This window comes from Simochromis diagramma, unplaced genomic scaffold, assembly GCF_900408965.1.
Source record: "Simochromis diagramma unplaced genomic scaffold, fSimDia1.1 OVJJ01000753.1, whole genome shotgun sequence".
Lineage (NCBI taxonomy): Eukaryota > Metazoa > Chordata > Actinopteri > Cichliformes > Cichlidae > Simochromis > Simochromis diagramma.
Window position 1 is genome coordinate 9,667,110 of NW_024387523.1, and position 21,349 is coordinate 9,688,458.

Sequence of the window (21,349 nt, forward strand, 5' to 3'; positions counted from 1 at the left end):
TTGGCATTCGTATTGGCACCTATCAGGTATGCTAGCATGTCATTTTCTCATAGTTTATCACCATGTTAGCCTTTACCAATTAGCACTAAACACAAACCACACACTAAAACTAATAAGACTTTATATAAATTGGTTGGAGTCATTCTGTTTCCCCATTTTACATCGCCAATAAATATTGCACTCAGTGGAAACATGATAAAGGGCCCTCTGTTCAAACCTCCAAAACAGGAGTGGTTTTACAGTTGGAGGCCGTTTTTGTCATTCCTCATCTTTTCTGTTGTTGATTTTTGTTTTGTTTTTACTAGCTTTGTATTTGGCTAGGATCTGTGTTACTAGTAGTAGCATGAGGCCACTCATGGACCCTACCAAAGGCTGCACCTGCAGTCCTCTAGAAAAAGTTAGTCTCAAGAGCATGGAGGAAATTCCAGGAGACAGGCAGTTACTCTAGGAGAGCTGAAAAGGATCTTAGAAGGTCCTTAACCCATTAGCAGGACTGGTATCATGCCCGGGCTCATGTGGAGAGGGTATCCAGGTAGTTCCTGGAGGATAAGGGAATTGATACACTGATTGGCCCCCAAGGCTGCCTGACCTAAATCCAACTGAACACCTCTGGGACATTATTTTTTTGGTCCATCCGACAACACCAGGTTGCCCCTCAGACTGTCCAGGAGCTCAGTAATGCCCGGATCCAGATGTGGGAGGAGATCTCTCATCATCCATCAACTCATTAGTAGTATGCCCCGACATTGTCAGGCACACGCACAACCACATGGGGGCCCACTGTGGGTTGGTCATTTCCATTTCCATTAAAACAATATGGCATTCTTTAGTTCCTAACACATTACCCAGACCATATGAATACAGATATCCAGCATTATTGTTTTCCACTTTTTTTTTAAGCCTTGTATATAATCTGTTGGGGATTATAAGACTGCTATGGCATGAGGAGTCAAAAGGCCACAAATATAACTAATTAATCCTGTGGAGAAATATGTATTTGTAGCTGTCATAACATCACAAACATAACCCATGTGGAGGTGCCTGCAGAGAAAATTACAAAGCAATTAATGGACGTAGACATTTTTTCCAGTCAACTTCCTTAACAGTGTGTCTTCAAATTAAATATTCATTAAAGACAGTGAAAAACAATAAGCCTTTTTCCCCATTTTATCTTTATTTTAATAACAAAATGGACATCCTACACAGAACACATTTTGCAAGTTAACAATACAAAATCTACAAAATGACAGTTTTTTGGATTTTATTTTTTTTGTTCGACAGGTCACAGCTGTACAGTATAAACAGATACAATACTGTGTTTTTTTCTTTTCCTTTTTTAAAATTCCTCTACATTTGGCACTTGACCACAAGATGCTATTGAAATGACATGTGAGACTGTAGTACCAATCGCCTCATTGAAATGTTAACAGTGTTAATTAAATTATCATCATTTTTCCACCTTACTATCACATTTATCCAGACAAGAAGACTTCCTTTACATCATGTTCAGCTTTAAATCCTAAAAAACCTTTTGCTTGAGAGATGCTGACTTTATTTCACCCTTGTTTCATCTGTATTATTGTATGGCTGTTTTACTTTAATGTTTTGTGTGTTTTATTAATTTCACTTGTATTTTTAATGTGTATTTTATACTTCATGTGAGCTAGTGTGTTGTAGTTCTTTACTATGTATTATTTATTCCTCTGTACAGCACTTTGGTCCATTGTGGTCATTTTAAAGTGCTTCACAAATAAAGGTGGTTATGTACGGTAACGTCAGTGCATCGACCTGTCAGTTAAGCAACCGCTATCATTTACATCTGTCACAGCATCAATTTGAAATTGATTGATTTTTTATTTTTTTGCACGTGAGACAAAAACTGCACGTTCAGGACACGACGTCACATTTGCGCAAAAATGTAAGATTACATTGGAATTTAAACATCGACGCTGAGAAGTGGAAAAACTTAACTGCCGGCATTTTATTATCTTACGTCAGTGTAGGAGACTTTTAAAAGTTTTAAAATGCAGCAGATGATATTCAAAGCTGAATGCATAGCAATATGTGTGGTCCTCTCCTTTTTTTCTTTTTTTTTAACATCTCTAGCATAAATATGAGTGAATATACTGTACAACTTTCTTCCACATCATGTTTGTCAAGAAAAAGAAAAGAAAATGTTCATCATCACATTCCAATAATTTATATGTCAACATTTTAAAATGAATCTCTTCCATTGCAGCGAATTGCTACAATGTTACCACAGAGTAAAAGAATATATAAGTACGTACTATATATATTCATATAACATCTATCTTTGATTTTCAAATTATATACTTGTTGAACTATAGTTGAAGGAGAATCACAGCTCGGGTTCTATGCATATGCCAAGTTCGTGTATTCGTAGTTAAAATTAATGTGTGTACATACTGTATGTGTGGGTGTGGATACAGAACTTGGCATGAAAAGTCACTTTCAAAGAAGCAGATGGTTGTAATCTGTAGTCACGATATTCCCCTTCATTTAGACATCTGAGTCAGTTTTGGTTCCATGTAACATTCCTCCAAAATGTACAAAAAAAATTCAAACAAAAGACAAAAATAAACAAAAAAATAATAATCTTTCATCCCCATCTACAATTACTCTTTGGTTAAAAACTACAATTCCCAGATCTTCAGTCTACTGTAAGCTCAGAACGCTTTTAGTCCCACGCTTACTTACTTCATTTTTCCCCAGTGTTGACATGGATTTACACTGCAATACTTAAAGAACCACCCAGTCAGTCAGTCACACAGAACAAAGCCAGCATGACTCCCTTTACATCAGGAATAATGCTTTCAATAACAACAAAGGGGAGGAAAACAAACAGCCAAAACTTGATTTGGCTCAGAGTACCTCACAAATGTGCTGAATTATCCTCACTGGCCGTCCTCTCAGACAGAAAGCACAGCTTTCACTCTGCGTTTCACAAGTCTTTGATGGGATTTCAGTTCTTTTGACTTATATCTGTACCTTATGTGAGATAACCCACATGTGTTTGTCTGGAGTTTTTGACCAGGCGTAGAGGCGCATGAGCCGTGTGTGCATGTAGGAATCTGAAAGATTATATACTATTTGTAGCATGTGCATGTTAATCTGTGTCTGTTTGCGTTCATGTGCCTCTAAAGCTCGAGGTATCCCATGTGGAAGAGAAAAATCTCAGGTGTGTCAGATGGGAGAGATTTTGAAAATGTGTTAAATCTATTAAACTGCAGTGGAAAAAGTCCTTTTTTCGTTTTACTGCCCAGCACTGCTGGGATCACACTGAAGCAGTCGGACAATGGAGGGATCGTTCTTCGCTCCCTCGACGAACTCCTCCAGGGACAGTTTACCTGCGAGAGACATAAATGACTTTAAACAGGTGCTGCAATATGAATAGTTCAATTTTAAAAAGCAGCTTCAAAAAAATATATATATATTCACTATTTTTTCAGCTCTTTTTTTATAATCCATGAACTGCTGCAAAAGCTGGCAGGAGGAGGGAGAGACAACAAGCACAACCGCACCAACTGTGAGTGGGAACCCGTTTTTAAGGACAGACACAGAAAAATCAAGAAATGGATTTGTGCTTAAAATGTAGCTGCAATAAAACTAAAAAAAAAAATTGGAAAAAGCAGTGAGCCATGAAGTAACAGGCCTCCTCTCCTGTAATGGCGCAATTTAAAACAAAGCAGTTAAAAAGACTGATAACTGCTGCTGCTGCCAGTGAAACAGTTTCCTCTAAATTTGAAGAGCACCTTCAAAATTTAGATGTGCGTTGTGTGTGTGGGGTGGTGTCGTAATCTGGCTCTCTTTATTAGACAACCCATGCAAACAGAAGGTTTGAACAGAAGGTGGGTGGGGCTGCTGTAGACAGTCATAGCTGACTGATCTCATTGTAGGGAGATCCTGTCATGATTCCAGGGTTCTGTGTGGATTTTGAGCTTTTTTGTTTGCTTTTATTATTAACATCACCGTTAATGTTATTATTAAGTTGGGATTTCTCTTTAGTTTCACTGCTGTTTAAGACTTGCTGGTTTTGTTGTTGTTGTTACTGTCAGGCTGAGGGTTTCCATACTTGTAAATGTGATCGTGAGGCTGCGTCCACACAGGAAATCATTTGTAATTACTAAATGGCAATGCAAAGTGGGCGGATCCTAAGATGAACTTTTCTCAACTACAAGGCGAGCGATACAAGCGTCTACCCATGGCGGCGCAGATTATAAGCGACTGCAAGGTAACTCATCTATTGATGTTGTCCATGTTTTCTGTGTTGATTTCTGATTTTCAAATACTTAGTGTAGTATTTGGACTACAAACAGCCAATAAAGTGCTTGCTTTTGATTAAACTTTGTGTCCTCTCTCCACTACCAGAGCTTATACATACTCACGCATGAGTATGTATAAGTATTGTAGACAAACTATTTGAAAACTGCAATGTTGAACATGAGCATCCTTTGCTGACATTAATAAATGGAAATAATAAGAACAGATAATAAGGAAGCCTTACCATCTCTATTTGTGTCCATCTGCCTGAAAATCTTATCTGTGCGTTTCTCAGGTGTGGATTCGTCCTCAGGCATCTTCATCACAGAGGAAACCATCTTGTAAATGGCCTGAAGACAGATGGGGGGGGGGGAAACAGTTTCAGTATGTACATTTTGAGGGAAAAATAGTGCCGAAATAGTGTTTCGTGCACTAAACAACAAAATAACCTTAATGTCCTTTTATGCAGGTTCAAACTTTCTAAGAGTGGCTGTAATGCATTACAAACAGATGATATCTCAGTGGAAAACTGGAGTCCATTAAGCACAACTGCAAAGTGCACAAAAAAAGATCATCTTAGTGACCCATTGATCAACTTATCTCTGCAGGGAAGCAGCAAGATAGAGTGGTCCTTTCATTTATTTTTCACTCTTTGCTGCCTGATTTCACCGCAGGGAAATAAACAGAAAGCGTTCATGTAAAAAAACAGAAGAAGAAAAATTAGACTCTTTGACATTTTTGTTTTAGGTTTTATTAAATATATGGAGCAGAAGAAAATTTCCGCAATAAAAAAAAGGTTAAAAAAAAAATATGAAAATCACTTTTGTTAATTCAGATTTTGTTAAATCTGAAGGGTTGCGGGTGTGGGGGGGTTTTTCCCCCCCACCTTCCTTTCATTCCTGCATCTCTGCATGGGATGATTTTAATGGGAGAACAAGTGAAACATTTGTTGTTATCGTGAGGAATTTTCTCATCATTGCAACTGAAAATTAGATGGTGATTACTTTCGTCTCATAAGCTACTTCTTTTCCACTAGTACCCACTCGGCCCGCATTTTAGGGTGTGCCATGAGGTGGCAGAACCTGGTATCCCCCCACTATCTCTGCCAGGATTCCAGGTGAGCTGAGTCAACCCACAAATGTGACGTCAACAGAATGCATGCCACTGATTGGCCAGAAAGCGTTCCCACTGGATGAGTCATGAAAGCATAGTAGTTCTTGTAATTTATGGATGGACAAATAGGTCCTTCGACTGGATTAGCTAAAAATCTCTAGTTCACTGCTTTTTCCTCATAATATGACTATAACTTTTTTTTTTTTTTTTTAAACAGTTTTACTACAAAGAAACTTAATTCATCATGGTAAATGGTAAATGGCCTGTATTTGTGTAGCGCTTTTCTAGTCCCTAAGGACCCCAAAAGGCTTTACATATCCAGTCATCCACCCATTCACACACACATTCACACACTGGTGATGGCAAGCTACATTGTAGCCACAGCCACCCTGTGTCTTACAGACTAAATTCAAACTCGGCCTGCGTGGAACAGCTAATGTATCGGATCATGTCCAGATATAGGCTCCATCTCACCTTACGCATGCGCTTTAAATAAACAACACCGACTTTGGAGAATGGGATTACACCTTCTTTGGTACTCGGCTCAATTTAGCACCGCAACGTGTGATGTAACAACATGTGTACAGGATTGCTGGGTTGTGTGAGAGCGTGCGTGATGCTCCGACTGACGTCTGAAGCATTCGTCCAATAAGGCGAGGAGCCCATTTCCTGTAGAGTAACGATGGGGAAGTGCGCAGCTGTCCCAAGTAGTGTTGAGCCAATATGACAATCAGAAGGTGGACCACACATCGCAGCCGAGTCTTTTTTAGGGAAGCAGAGAGGAACTGCTGGTTTCTTAAATTACACATCGTTGCTTTCCCCGCCGTGGGCAGTGAAATGGTTCAGAGCACAAAAGCAGATATGATGCAGCAGCTGGTATGGATGGCTGAGCAAAATATTGCTCCACTGCAGGAATAGTTTCATGAGCAGGGGAGCATGATGGCATGCAGCTCCCTCTAAAAAGACTGAGGGGTACATAAAGCTAGAGAAGCAGAAAGATGGAGGGAAATAAAGTTAGAAAGGAACAAAAAAACAAAGCAAGACCCACCGTTACGATCTCGAGCATCTCGGCCTTGCTTATGTACCCATTCCCGTCCAGGTCGTACATACTGAACGCCCACTTCAGTTTCTGGTCCAGCCGACCACGTGAGGTCACGCTCAGGGCGATGATGAACTCCCTGAAGTCTATAGTCCCGTCTCCGTTGGCGTCAAATGTGCGGAAGACGTGCTCAGCAAACTTTGAGGCGTCGCCGTAAGGGAAGAAGTTGGCGTAGATCTTCTTGAACTCCTCCATGGACAGAGAGCCGCTGGGGCAGTCCCGCAGGAAGCCCTTGTACCACTCGGTGATCTCGTGCTCGGTGAAGTCCGTGTTCTCCACCAGGTCTTGCATGACGTCGGGACGGAGCTTGCTGTTCTGTTTACCCATGGTCACTGCTTGCGTTGAGGCTGTAGTCGGTGTGAGGGCAGCGATGCTTTAGACTGCTGACAGCGGAAAACAGAAGACATTAAAAGGTTGTTAGAAAATCATCTGCAGTGACCTCGAGGCTTACTGAGACAGGAGGCGGGAAGCGGATATAAATGGGAATAAAAGCGCTTAATGCATTTTCACACTTTAACTTTTCCGCGTAAATATCTCATATTTACATAAAACCATTCATCACAAGCTTTTATTTTTAGGCAAGGCAATAAATCCACATTTTACAGCCGAAAAACGGTTTTGCTCTGTCATATGAGTGAGTGAATAGCTCAATATACATTCATCACCCACGGAACAACAGCTTCATTCGCTGAGTCGAGTTTGCCATCAGCTGATAAACATCCAGTCCAATATTATCTGCTAAATGCTGGTCTCCCTCTGTGTTTATCGGTGCATGCTGCAGCCAGAAATTAGCCTGATGAGAGCAAAAAACAGTAAACTGCAGTAAACCTATCCCTTAAGGAGTTTTGGCATGTCCTAGCATTGTAACGTCACATTTACTTGTGCTGCTCATGTCAAACAAACTTTGGTAAAATGTGCATTTATAATTTTTCCCTTGGATGACGACTTTACTAATCCCACACCCAGAAAATTCACATGTTAGAGCAGCACAAGAGTCAGAAAGAATGAAAAATAGGAAGGACAAAAACAGTATACAAATAATAATTTGTACCATTTATAAATTTTATTTAATGCCTTCGATTAAATTAATGTCACTGATTAAATCTGTTTATATTCTCCACTGTTCTTTCTTATCTTTCTGCAGGGAAATCACTTATGTGGCGCTGAACTAGCACATGCTCTCTTGTCTTATGTGATCTTATCTTTTTCATTTATTTGGTGGCTGATTAAATGGAAAAATGCAACAATATCTCTCTCACACACACACACTAGATAAAAGGAAAGCATAAGCTTGATCTTGTGCACAAGCAACTGCAACACAAGACCATTGTATGTTCTCATGGTGTAGCACTATGACAGATGCACAACCACACCTATAACATGCCTTTCTGCCTGTGCATGCATCTCTGCAGATGCATCTTTCATTTCCTGCATGAACTCTGAGGCTCATTCGCAGACACAGCTATCAACATCCTCTGTAATCGCAACAGAGATGGCTTATTGAGCTGGTATCAAAACATCTGACAGCATTTCTTTCATTTTGATTGAGGAAAGTAAGATAAACACAGTGTGACAAATGTTGCACTCCTCCATAACTAATAATTTGGTGCAGAAAGGAAACTCAGCAGAGGACACAGTTCATCGTCTTCCCCTGTAGCTAATATGTTTAGCACCCTCCCTTGTCACACTGCTTGCTGCTGAGTTCTTCAGGCTAAAGAAAGAGGGAAGCTGTAAAAAGCTTAGCCGAGGATAATGACAAATACAATCAGCAATGTCAGGTCGGGTCGAAGCAGTGGAGGTACTTTGCTCCAGGAAGGGTAATAAAGTTCCAGGACCTCTCTGTTTACACTCAGGCTTTTGGCCTTTTTCCTATTCCAAATCTTAACAATGAAACTTGTAAACCTCATAAAATGTAGCACAAACAAACACGTGTGAACTTATTAGCTCACAATAACTACACGTTAGTCTATTGTAAGCTCTTGAGTGAAACATACAGGTAGTCTTCAGTTTCTTAATCATCATCATCATCATCATCATCATGTATGCAGACAGTTTTCTGCTCATTTAGCTGATCCATTAATTCATTAACAGAGATTCATACACACTGTGGAAACAGCATGAGCTCTTATAGCTAAGAGGATTAAGTCAAACTTCTGCTACAGAAAAAAAATAAAATAAAAAAAGGCAGGAAACAGATTTAACCCTCATCAGTTCATTTAGCAGTGACAGTAGTTTAAGTAATCCTGCAGCAAGTGTGAAAGTGTGTGCGCGCGCCTTGAATTAAACAGTCTGTGTTTTTATTGGTTTTTCTTAAATCCAATTTCGTCTTCTTTTATTTCACACTCACACATGTTCCATAAACAGGCAGCTATAATCCTTTAATTAACTCAGAGTAAACAATGAGCGCAGACAGTGCGGCAGCCACCTCAGATGAGCTCCCTGCTGTTTTACCAGTAGTTCACTCCCATTCTGCGGCAGCGGGAACAGAGATTAGCACCTGTTTACACACCCATCCCGGAGCAAAACGCCACACGGAGGGGAGGGGGTCTCCGACTGCACGGTGGATGTACGGACAGGGAAGCGAGTCTGTGCCTTTAAATTAGACAGACACAAACAGTCTGGAGCTGAAGGGTATAGCTGATATATGGACAGAGAGGGGGGGCTTTATCCTTTCATAAACCCATTAAAGACACACACTAATCTGAGGACACCGTTCCCTAAACATTACACTCCTCAGGATTCTGCTGGTATCTGCAGGATGACTTCTAGATCTTTGGCATTATTTTTAACCCTTTTTAAACCGGATTTTAAGGAATGCTGCTTTTTGCTTAACCTGCAGACTATAGCCTGCTGTGGACCGCATGTTTTTGTGGAAAATTGGTAGTCTGTGTATGCTACACAGAATTTTACCAGTGTTTGTTGTATAAGTAACAGAGCACATTAGCTGTGTCTGGTTACATGAGGGCAAAAACACCTCGACCAACTGGTAATGTGGGCTGCTCTTGTTTATGTTTGTACTGCTGTTGATCCTTCAGCTCAGCCCCTGGAGATGTGGCAGAAGTCACAATGTCTTTGTGGTGAAGTGAAACTGAGTGTGAAAAAAAGCAGGATGAGGATACAGATTGAACCCTTTCCCACTGAAGCCTTAGTAAGTAAGCATTAAGTCTGATTCCCCACAGACTTCTGTGGAATCTGCACCAGCCCCCTGCTGGACATCAAAAAGAGTGCAGGTTTGAGGCACTGTGACCATCTTTTATATACAGCCTATGGACATTCAGTGATTCCTGTACTGAGTCTGGTGACCTTTACGGCTCTCCTTTTTCAGGCACGTCTGTTAATTATCATACTTCTAATAAGCTTTAATAGTCCTAAAAGTTACTGTATGAAATTAAACCTTCAGGGTGTCAGTTCATAAATTATTGAGCCTGCAAAAAACTTATCAGCTTATTTTGTTTATTTTCTTATTTTACTTGTTCACCGCATTTAGAGCAAAAACAAAAACCTCACATCATGTTACTGATTCACATGTAAGAATCAGAGTGCAATATCTCTAAAATTAGAAACATCCTGCGATACTGAAAGGCTAATTTTGTTAGTTCACTTCTGTACGACCCCAAAGAGTCATGAAGCACTCACTCTGCCCCCTAGTGAATGGTTGTCCCGCAAGAAGTAGTGATTCCTTACAGACATTTTATCTTCCAAGAAAAGATAACACAGTATTTACAGCTTAGGACTAAGAAGCAAATTCTGCATACCCAGGATTGCTAAGACAACTGCAAACCGAGTGAATAGATGATCCAGGTTTGTTGGAACTTGAAGGCAATCAATGTTAATAACCAGTAGTACCCATTAATGGTCTAAACAGCCCCCCATCAAATCATTTCCGGCTATGAATTCCAGACCCCCAAGTGTCTTTGAACCCCACATTTAAAATCCATCTTTATAAGAAATCTTATCACATCCAAAATACATTTTTACGCCTAACATACAAAAACACAGCTTCTGTTACGTACGTGTGCCCAACCCTCTGGTTTAGTTTAGTTTCAGCTTAAAAAGATGAGATAAAATATTTTATTTGCCATTTGTACACATACACCGAGGACACAGAAATCTTGGACAGAGACTAGAGTCAAAGCCAAATAAATTCAAATATGTGGGACAATATGAAGTCATTTCAAGTATTAAACAGTAACTTGTGAACTGACTGTGGTATGAAAAAGTATTGCATGATATTGAAATATATATATTGCACTTCTAGTTTAGCTGCTCCTTATTTTGTTTTTTCCTTCAGCTCGACTGTGACAAGAAGCTTATCTTTTATATAAGCTTATATATTTAGCTTATCTGCCTTTCTGAACATTTATTTTTCTCCTACATTTTCTGACATTTCCACTTCATTCATAAACTCATCCTTTATCTGACGCGTTGACTGGTGCCACCACAGCCTCGAATCTGCATTTTAATTGCTCGATGGATTCGGGTACATTTTTTTGATTATTTGGTCCTGCGTAGTCATGACGACTGACCCTGCAATCACTCCTGTTTATCGCTGTGAGTGGGCCCAAATAAGAAAAAAAAAAAGGCGCATTATTAGTCAGAAAAGAATGAAACGGCACTTCCTACAACGACCGATGGCTTGTTAGTTTGCTTGCTTTTAGCTGCGGTCCTAATCACACAGAGTCCCTCCAGCTTTGCTGTTTAAACATTAATATGGAGGAACTGAGCCAGCTAATACGTCCTCTCTCCATTACTTTAAACCAGAGGGGGAAGGTTAATTAGTATTGCCCTTAATGGCTTTACAAAAAAAGGAAAGAGCAGAGGTGGATTAAAGCATGTTGACAGTTTAAATATGTCTATGTGTTGCTTTTAAGGTTATTTTCACTCTACATAAAATTTGCTTATTGTTGCTAATTTTCCATACATACCATTAAAGAGCTGAAATAATCACACAAGAATAAACTGATATAGCAGAGACAAAACTGGCAACTCAACTCAAACCAGTGTTCCTCCCTGTTCAGGATCTGTACATCCTCATCATTGAAAGACTTTAGGCCGGTCTCCAAGTTACCTTAGGGGGAAAAAAAAGCTATTTACACCCAGCTGAAGGCCTTCCTGAATGAATATCAAATTTTGAAAGTGTTCATTTATATGCTGATGACTGTCAAATCTATTTTCCTTTAAATTATTGGTTCTTGATTGTCTTGATGACATCAGGGGATGGACAGCGCTGAATTTCCATAATTTTTACAGAAAAAAGACTGAGGTCATCCTTTTTAAATCCTGTGGCTCCAGCTGTATCCCTACCTTTGACTTTTCTTCTTTGGCCCCGCATAAAAAAAATCCAGCATCACTAATCTAAGTATAAAACTTGAGTCACATGTCAACACTGTGGTTAAGTCGCCTATCTTTCAGATGAGGTGGCTATCAAAATTCAAGTCCATCCTGTCTACAAGCCACCTAGAGACACTGATTCATGCCTCTTGCCTGGATTATTTTAACTGTCTTTTGATTGGAATTAGCCAGGCCTCCCTCTCACAGCTGGTACAAAACGGTGCTGCACTAATTTAACTGGTACAAACAGAGAGCACACAACTTAATGGTCTTGAACCTTTCTGATTTGTCTGAGCTGCTTCACCTTTACACACCATCCTGTGCTCTTAGATCAGCTAACCAGATGCTTTTGACTGTCCCAAAGATATTTTATAAATCCAGAGGACACAGAGCCTTTGCAGTTTTGGCTCCTAAAATGTGGATTGAGCTGCTGCTGGAGGTCAGACAGGTTCCACCTCTCGTTGATTTTAAAACTTCATGGCTTTTACCCAGTGTGAGCTGTTATCTGTCTTGTACTCTGGCCCTTTGTATGTACCTGTACCATACGCAGGTACATACAATTATAAGTTAATTCATAAAAGCTAGTTAATTCACTAGCTTTTATGAATTGACTTATAGCTGATTTATTGTTTTATTCTGGTTCTCTCATTTTTATACATCACTTTGGTCAGCTGTTATGTTGGGGTTTTTTAAGTGCTTTAGAAATAAAGTGATGATGATGATGATGATAAAGAGTTATCAGACTCATAAAATCAGTGATTTCACCACATCTTCCAGCGAAAAGCAGCTCAATCAGACTAAACTTCGAATGGCACAAAGGCTGATGACGACACAGCAGCCTTGAAAAATTAGACGGTTTGCTTTGAGGCTATGAATTAATGCTCCAATCCCCTTTGTCCCAGTCTAATTTGTATTTGCACATTTCTCTCACAGAGCCGTGTTGCACACTTATTACGAGCCAAATAATTAATATAATGAAAACTTAACTTTAGGTTTATCTGTGTCTAGTTTGCATCTCCTCTGCGTTTTTCTTTTCTCTCCACTGTGATCTGTGACTGATGAGATGATTTACAGTTTAACTGGTAAGTAAGCACAGGCCAATTAGAGCAAATGTTTTCCTGTCCTTTTTATAAGTGCTCATAAAAAACTAACAAACTATTTCATACAAACATGTGTATAAAACTACAAGACAGATTTAAGCACATAAAGTTATTCTAAGTATTTAGTAATGCACAGTATTACTCCTATGATGAAGTGTGAGGCCGTTTACACACCACCCTGGAATTATGGGTAACCACAGGAGTTACAGCTGCAAACAAACCCAGTTTACTACCATCATTATTTGCTCACAAGCATCTGAAACCATCTCTGTGGCACTACATTTTTAACTGCAGGAGCTACATTAGCCAGAGAAATCCAAACAGTGGTGTTTGTTTAATATCGGACATCAACTTCTTCTTCTACTATTTCCGGATGGTTAGAAAATTCTGATGTCAAAACAATTTATTTGGCAAGTAAACGCACGTCATGATGGGTCACGATCATTTTATTTAGGGTCGTGTAAACAGTGAAGATCTGATCTGAGCTTTAATGAGACTGAAGAAATTTTGCACATGTAAACATCGCTAATGTTACATTAACCTTTTGCTCTGACCCCCGTCTCCCTCAGTTAATCAGATGTAATTAAATCCAACTTAAATTAAAGCTTAGCTGCAGCAGGTTTGCCATTAATGATGTGTTTTCGATTCAGGCATGGATGGCTCTCTCTCTTCCACTATCATGCACAGTTCATGCAGCCCTCTGAGACAGTCGAGAGGAACGGCTCTTGGTTGAAGGTCTGTGTGTATTTTAGAAGAAATACTGATGGGAAAAAAGCTGAACATCTCTTCAGCCAGTCACCCTAAGAACTCCGCTATTTCTAGCTCTGTGAGATCACTGCCAACAATTAACCGGTAAGGCTCTTACCTGGTGCTGCAGGCGGACCGGCGATGGCACCGTTACATAACTAATGCTTTGACAAGTAGACGGCTCTTGCGGTTTAGCCGGGCTCTCCCTCGACCATCTCATAAGGTCAGCACAAGAGTGTGACGCTAGTCTAACCCTAGGAGGGGAGAACGGGCCTGAGATAGAGCCGCTGACCTCAGCCTGCACAGGTGTTAGTGAAGCTCTCCAGAACAGGCTGTCTCTTTCAGTGCGGCCTTGACGGTGCACACACAGCCACCATGAGCTTTAGTGTTCGAGGTTTGAGGTCTTTAGCAGAAGACAGGATACACCTGCTGGGCCTCCAGGCAGATTTAACTCCAAAAACAGCCCAACAAACAAACTGCACACCTGCAGCACCAGCATCATCAGTGGCACCAACAGGAGGATCAAAGCCAAGAGAAGAGAAAATACACCTTTAAATCCACCAAGAACTACACCGAAATCAACCGCATGTAGAAAGGAAGATTCAGTACTTACACACATATTTAACCTTTTTTTGGCATAAAATAGATCTTAACATGCTTAAAATGCATCAGTCTGACAGCAAGTGGGCTTAGTTTTTAGAGAAAGTCAAAAGCCGCTGCTGTAAAGATGGATTTGAGCATCACCACAATCCCCGTTTTATCTTTTTATAGTCTTGAAAACAAAATCCAATGAATTGCACAGCCCTAGTATGCAGACAGCTCTTCGCACTGTACTACACTTGACTCATTCGTGCTGTTTGACTCAAAGGGCCTCCACACGGCATTCGTCCCAGAACATCTTATTGCCCACTTACGCAACAGCCACAAGGCTCCATTTATATCCTGCAGGTAAATCTTAACCCCACAGTCCAACAGATAATCCAAGAACAGATCTGAGGAGGTCAACGGAGAGCGCAAGAGGCCGAAAGAGACACGATCGCAGATAGACAGTTTATGAATGACATGTTCATAATGAAATATGATGCATCTGTGCCCGCGCTGCAGAGCTGAGGGCGGCTATCCTCGACCTAACAAGTAAGCAATTATTAGACCTACGGGGGCGGCAATCCGATCTCCACCTGCAATTCAAAAGTTTGTTTCATCTCAGCTGTGATAAGATATTAAAAATGACACTTTTACCATCTCACATTAGACGAGGACACATGTGAACGCCCCCAGAGGCTCGGTTTACGCAACGGCAAACCGACGTCACAACCAGCCTCTTTCGTCTTTGAGTAGCTTATCTGCAGTTCTCTTCCACTTCATCTGCGTTTGAAAGAATTTGTGATCAGATGACTGTGGCTGTATAACTCTTATATATGCTGCCTTCTAGGCTTTAGTACGACCTTCAAACCTGAAAATCACAGATCTTTGTCCCCATGTTATTTTTGGTGTTTTTTTTTTAAAGTGCTTCCATATTCAAAAATTCAGGCCAGTCCACGTTAACTAGCACGTAAATCCACCACTTTAATGGATAAATGGTCAAAGATGTTACCAGGTGATTTGATGAAGCATGAGGCAAAAATGATAAACAAGACAAACGAATAAACTGTCTTATTTCTGCAGGAGAAGTGCCAAGAGGAGGCTGCGACACATATTCCAAATGAAAGGGAAATACTGGACGAGGTTCAAGCAGCTGGCAGCTTTAAAATGTTCTTCATCTCACGTCCTTTCTGTTTCTATTAAATTCGTTTCATCCTCGCTGCCAGTTTGCTTTGTTGAGTTCAACTTGACTGACATTTGGTGCATGAAAATGAAGTATGATAGCAAACAACAAGGCCTTGAAAGCCTTATTTACAAGCGCAGTTTTAGTTATAGATGAACTTCGGAGTTATTCCAGCGGAGTGAAGTGCAAAGCCGACAAACTCCTGCATTTTTTTATGGGAGAAACGAAGCGCAAAGACACACTGAAGCATCATAGGTAGTCTCATGCAGCTGGAAAAGTGAGGTTTCACTCATGTCAAAGGTTAAAACACATAAATATAAACATCTTCTGGCCACCATCCATCAGCGATCACATGCTTGATGATCCCGAACATCTCAAAGCACCTCGGATATCTGCTGCAGCCCGCATAGCTCTGGGAGCACACAGACTCACGTTACAAGTGACGACGGCTGTTCGGTGCAGCATGCCTTAGCAGCTCCTTGAATGCCTCCGAGCAACTCTATCTGCCGTGTTATTTAGTGTAAGGTCAGAGTGGGGATTTCTGCTGATTATCCAACACAGTCTGAGGATGTGAGTGAGGTTTCACTGGGTTTCTGCCGGTGAAACAGGATGCACAGACCAACAGTGAAACTCAGTTGTAGTAACTTAGTACGACAGCGACTCAAGGTTTAGGTTTAGGAAAAGTGAAATAACTTAAAAGTCAAAGCAGGTTGGTAAACTTAATCAACTCCAATTACATGTGAAACATCATCCAGAGCTGAATCAATGACTATTCAGCTGAAATGTTCTGGCTTTGGATTCTCAGATTTGATCACTTCGTGATTTTCTTGGTGACATGATCCCAAACATATTTATAGACCACTGGTCAAAACACACAGACCCTTAATCATTAATCTTAATCATCAAATAAAGGAGAAATGATTCAGAGTACATGAAAACAATCGCTCGCTGCATAAAATGTAAAAGTTTGGTATTAAAACCGAGACAAAAACTCAAATTACTCTTAAAACAAAAACTAAAGCTCTTCATCCACACAGGAAGTGATTCTCAGTGACGTGGCAACCAGAGAGTGCTGAAAGTCAACAACCTTCAACTCCAAGAAAATAATGAAACGCTTTTCTCGACTCTGAGACGCATAAATGAAGCCGCTGCCGATGACAGGATACTGGTGATTGACTTATGATAAGATATATAAATACATCAGAGGGTTTCCAGGGTAACCTGAGCCTAGCGACTAACCTTCAGCGTGAGCAACAGCTTTAAAGTTTTAAAGTTAGCCACTTCTGTCTTCTAACACCCCCTATTGTTTGTGTTTATCCTAACAATGCCTTTATTACTACCGGTGTGTCATTTCATCGGGGGGGAAAACATCATTATGTCTCTGAAGGAGCTCCAGCTTCTGACTGTGAAAGTCTGGGATGATGCTGGTGTTTTAAATAACCATTTTGTTTTCTCATTTGTTCATGTAAACAAAAGAAAGTCCTTCTGCCTTTCACCACATACTCTTTAAAAACTCAGCGAGCACAAATCTGATGTGAAATAACAGAAAAATAACAGCTACTGTTTTTTCCAAGGATACATATCAGACAAGGGAGCCAATATTCCAGCAATTTATTGGTAAATCCCCAGAAAATAAATAAGTAAATAAAATAAAACCAAATTTATGTGCCTAGCTGAAACATATCCACAGTTTTATTAATGGACATACAGAACAGACAGTTAATCCATCTGCTCCTCTAGCTTTAACTTCATGCTTGCGCGACGAACCTTTTGGCGTTCGACATATGCTTAACGTGCACTTTGCTCTCTAATGTCAAAAACGACTTCTTCCCTTCCCACGGCAACAACTTCATCATAATTCAGCGCACATGAGCTCCCATTGTGAGACAGCGTTGTGCGTCAAGGCGCTGCAGAAAACCACAATCATGACACCGAAGCCATTATGAGGGAGCGAATGAGAACAAGATAAAAAAAAAAAAAAAAAAAAAAAAAAAAAGGAGCGTCTCTGACAACGACTCCAAAGGAGGCAGAGCTGCAGAACGGACAAACGCCATCACACACTCACAGCAAAATGCCACTGATTGCATGAGAGGGCCGCTTATTTTTGCACCGAGTCTCTAAATGTGAGTCTCTCCCTGAAACAGCCTGTTGTAAAGACAAAAGGCTACAGAGATGGAAATGTCAATCTATCAGATGACTAAACAACTCCCACCCCTCTCAGTCAGAGATATCTGCATGCCAGAAATGTGGCTTTCTATCCAAAACACAGTCCATGTGACAGGTCGGAATCTGTTTCTTTTCTCACATGTTATCTCCAGCTCTCTCCTTCACTTCCTTTTATCCCCCCCCCCCAGTCTACTCTCTCTAAAAAAGTGTAATTCAATTCAAAGAGGCGCAGACTGCTGCTCAGACAAGCCTAACTACAGACCAGGCTACCAGTGCGGTCAGTCTGGCCCAAAACAAACTGAGAAGACACCCACGCCGGTGAAAATAGAACATCTGTTCAAATTTAGCACACATCTGTGAGCATCCTGAAAGCGTTTGACACCAAGGGGGCCATTATCTCGACTCCACCCTCCACAGGTCTTTCAATTATCTTGTTATGCTGTATTGGCCGCTCGAGCTGTTGAATTACTAAAATCGAATCAGAAGTCTGGAAGCTAGAGGTTTCGTGTGTGAGTGTGTTTTCTGTTTTCTTTGCATGCGAATGACCCTCCTTTCTCCCATTTCTTCTGGACCACTGAACTCTCGGATTTATTTCTCGGCTTCTGTGTCCGTTAATGTTTTCCCCCTCACACCACCTCCCTGTCTGATCCCCCCCGTGGCCACTTCACTGGAACCATCAGAGGAAACTCAACCCTAATGCGCCACAGTGTTTACATCAACAAATGAAACCAAAAAGACGCCTTAAAAAAAGAAAGAAATTTGCACGAGTTCAACTGAAGCCTGGAGGAGCTACTTAGAGATGGAGCTTCAGTCAGTTTAATCCTACATTAGCTGCTGGTCTGTCTCATGGAAACCTGAAACCAACAGAGTCAATATTTTATATATTAATTATTTACTCTACATGCTGTTGGGAGGAAATCTTCACATAATGGGCACCAATTGCTACCAATTGATTGCTATTAAACAGCAAAAATATTCAGCTTTTTTGTTATGAGCTAACCAAATTAATCAATCCATACCCATTTAACTCGCATTAAATTTATTAATTACTTTTGCTCAACCTCAGGAAGAGTGAGAGGGATGTTTTATGTGTGTTCTATAGGAAAAACAAAACATGATTTGTGTCAGGTTTAGCTAGAGTCTTGTGATAAAGCAAAAGATTCAATTCATTTCAGTTTTACTTATATAAAATTGAAGCCTTTACCATCCCTCAAAAGAAATCAAAAGGACAGCTTCTACAAGTGGGATTTATTTTATTCTAAATTAAAATACACGTTATGTTTGTCAAAATGCTCAGACTTTTGTTATTTAAGCTAACAGAGACTCTTTGCCTTAAGTATATGCAGCTCAAGCAGGCTTACGTGTGGTCTGCAGTGCATGCAACTACACTAAACAAACAAAAAGCAAAAGACTCAGATAAGAGAAGCAGAAGCCTGCAAATATTTGAAACGCTTTCTGGTGGTTTCTCAGTGGCTTTCCTTTTTGTGCGTTTTCCTTCTGGGTCTTCTTCCAACAGCTTATTAGTGCACTGACCAGACACCCCACACTTTAACCAGAAACTCTGCAGAAAGCAGATTGCCCACTCACCTGACAAAGGTGAAGCAGCACCACCAGTCCAGTAAAGCTACCCTTGCCCTGCTTTAATCCACTGGCTAACTGATGTGCATTTGCTGAAATGAGATACCCTGCTTCACTCAGCCTTGTGTGGTAGCAGGACTCCCTTCTTTTTTCACTTCCTGTTCTCACTCCTGCTTCAATCAAATGGAGAGTGCAAAGACTGAAAACTACTCCTCCTCTCAGGGGCTCATGTAGGACAAGAAGAAGCACCTTCATCCGATTAGAAATGTAGGTAAAGCTTTATCCGCTGCTAGCGTCGCGAAATACCTCTGCAACTGCAAAGTTATGTTAGAAAAACATGTGCAAAAAAGGCTGCTTGTTTTGGTCATTTAAGACAAGCGAATAAAAGTGGAGGCAAGCGCTTTGGAAGCGGTACAAGGACGCTTCTTCAACCTGTAAAGTCATCTCACCTGAGTGCGGGGAGGGAAAACTGAAGAGGGGTGGGAAACAAAGTATGAGGAAGCGGGCAAACTGCGAAGGAAGAGACGAACACAACATCAGCGACAGCTTACCTCGCTTTCAAGTTGCTGTGGGGGGCTCGTTAGGAGTCTCTTTAGAAGTCCATTATTAGTACGAGGACGGTGAACGTTTCAGAAGAAGCAGAGCTGTGCGGTAGGTGAGCTGGAGTTTCCCGGGTGCTCGCAGTCCAAACTCTACCAGGCTCTTTTCCCGATCCGCTGCACACACTCTGCTTAGCCCCACAGCCTCTGGGCGTGACGTCAAGGCTCGGCATCACGTGGAGCGGCAGCGGCCAATGGGAAGCCACGGTTTCCTGGCAACAGGAGCCCGGCACCTGAATGGCGATTAGCATTTAAAAACTGTTGTTTTTAGCCACAAGTTGTTCGTTTACTAAAGAGTATATCAAATGAAACATAACCCTACTGTATTTAATAGCATCTATGTGCTTATTAATGTTTATTAATGTTTTATAATGGTCTATAAACATATAGAAGTAATTGTTTTATAAGTCATTTTGTGGCTAATGGCCACCTGATGCACATACACAAGAATACTGATCAAGAACCTGTTTAAAATAATTTAAAAAGCATTAAAATAACTTATACTTTTATTTACTTATTAATTGCTTACAAATTATTTACCATTAAAAAAATTAAATAACGCTACACATACAGGGCCACATTTTACTAAATATTTCCACAGTTTATGGCAGCTCCGGCTCTTATTTAAACATTTTCTCCAGTTTTGCATGCATTCTGTATCTTTTACCTGCCGTGCTGTTTGTTTCTCCCCTAATGTGGGATGTGTGCAAACTAGACCTTCGGATGGATTCAAATGATAAAGATAAACAGCTGACACTAAGACTACATTTTCAGTCATTTGCATTAAAGTTCAGCTTACTTGCTTTGTTTTGCATTCTCTTGATCAGCATAAATGCGCTTGCTTATTTCTGAGTATTGCATGAGGAACAGGAGGGTGATTGAGATGATAACCACCATCCATTTGCTGTGGCCCAGTACAGGTGTTCCCATGCAGGCACATTGGGAGCCATGCTTTGGCTAAGATGATTAAAGGAAGTCAAAGCCACAGGGATTATTCAGACTGTGTTCCAGGGAGTATATTCTTAATGGCCTTATGAAGTACACCGAGAACCCCCTCCCTCCTGTCGAGTCAGCAAAATGCTCATCACACTGATCACAGCAATCCATTACCTGTACAAAACAATGTTCGATGAACATTAATCACATATCCATGCACAGGAATCATCTCGGCTTCTTTTGATCTCTTTCTAGTGTTGAAATATGTAATAAAGGATTACAATAGAATTCAGAATAATTATTCAGCAGGGTGATGGCCTCCCTTGCTCAGATTCACTTAACTTTGTTTCCTGAATAGATGAGCTTATAAACATAGCGGTGGTGCTTGCAACAACAAAATCTGATCATGAAACACCATCTGTTGAAACAGGGAGATAGCGAGCACACCCAGTCGATCGTTCAAAGTTTAACAAATACAGTTTTGTGCAATCAGTATGATCACAACATAAGCAGCTTCAACTGTTGATACAAGGTAGGATGGATCCATGCTTTCATGCTGTTTAGCAAAAACAACAAACATAAAAGCTCATCATCATTTTTGCAGTCTTCTATTGTTTAACTCTGGTGAGTTTTT

At 40.6% G+C, this 21,349-nt stretch overlaps 1 protein-coding gene across 3 annotated transcripts; it reads right to left on the reverse strand.

Annotated features, from left to right (window-relative positions):
- Positions 1–1,153: 1,153 nt before the first annotated feature.
- ncaldb (neurocalcin delta b) lies at positions 1,154–19,940 on the reverse strand. 3 transcript variants are annotated; one of them, XM_040021046.1, is made up of 4 exons: positions 19,732–19,940; positions 6,443–6,873; positions 4,526–4,631; positions 1,154–3,368 (listed from the first exon to the last, which is right to left on the reverse strand). In XM_040021046.1, the coding sequence occupies exons 2-4, from the start codon at positions 6,818–6,820 to the stop codon at positions 3,274–3,276; spliced, it is 579 nt and encodes a 192-aa protein (XP_039876980.1). In that variant the 5' UTR covers positions 6,821–6,873; positions 19,732–19,940; the 3' UTR covers positions 1,154–3,273. The 3 variants fall into 3 exon arrangements, with proteins under 3 accessions (XP_039876980.1, XP_039876979.1, XP_039876981.1); XM_040021045.1 differs by having other exon boundaries at positions 6,443–6,876; positions 19,732–19,939; XM_040021047.1 differs by lacking the exon at positions 19,732–19,940 and adding an exon at positions 19,190–19,718 and having other exon boundaries at positions 6,443–6,876.
- Between the last annotated feature and the right edge of the window lie 1,409 nt (positions 19,941–21,349).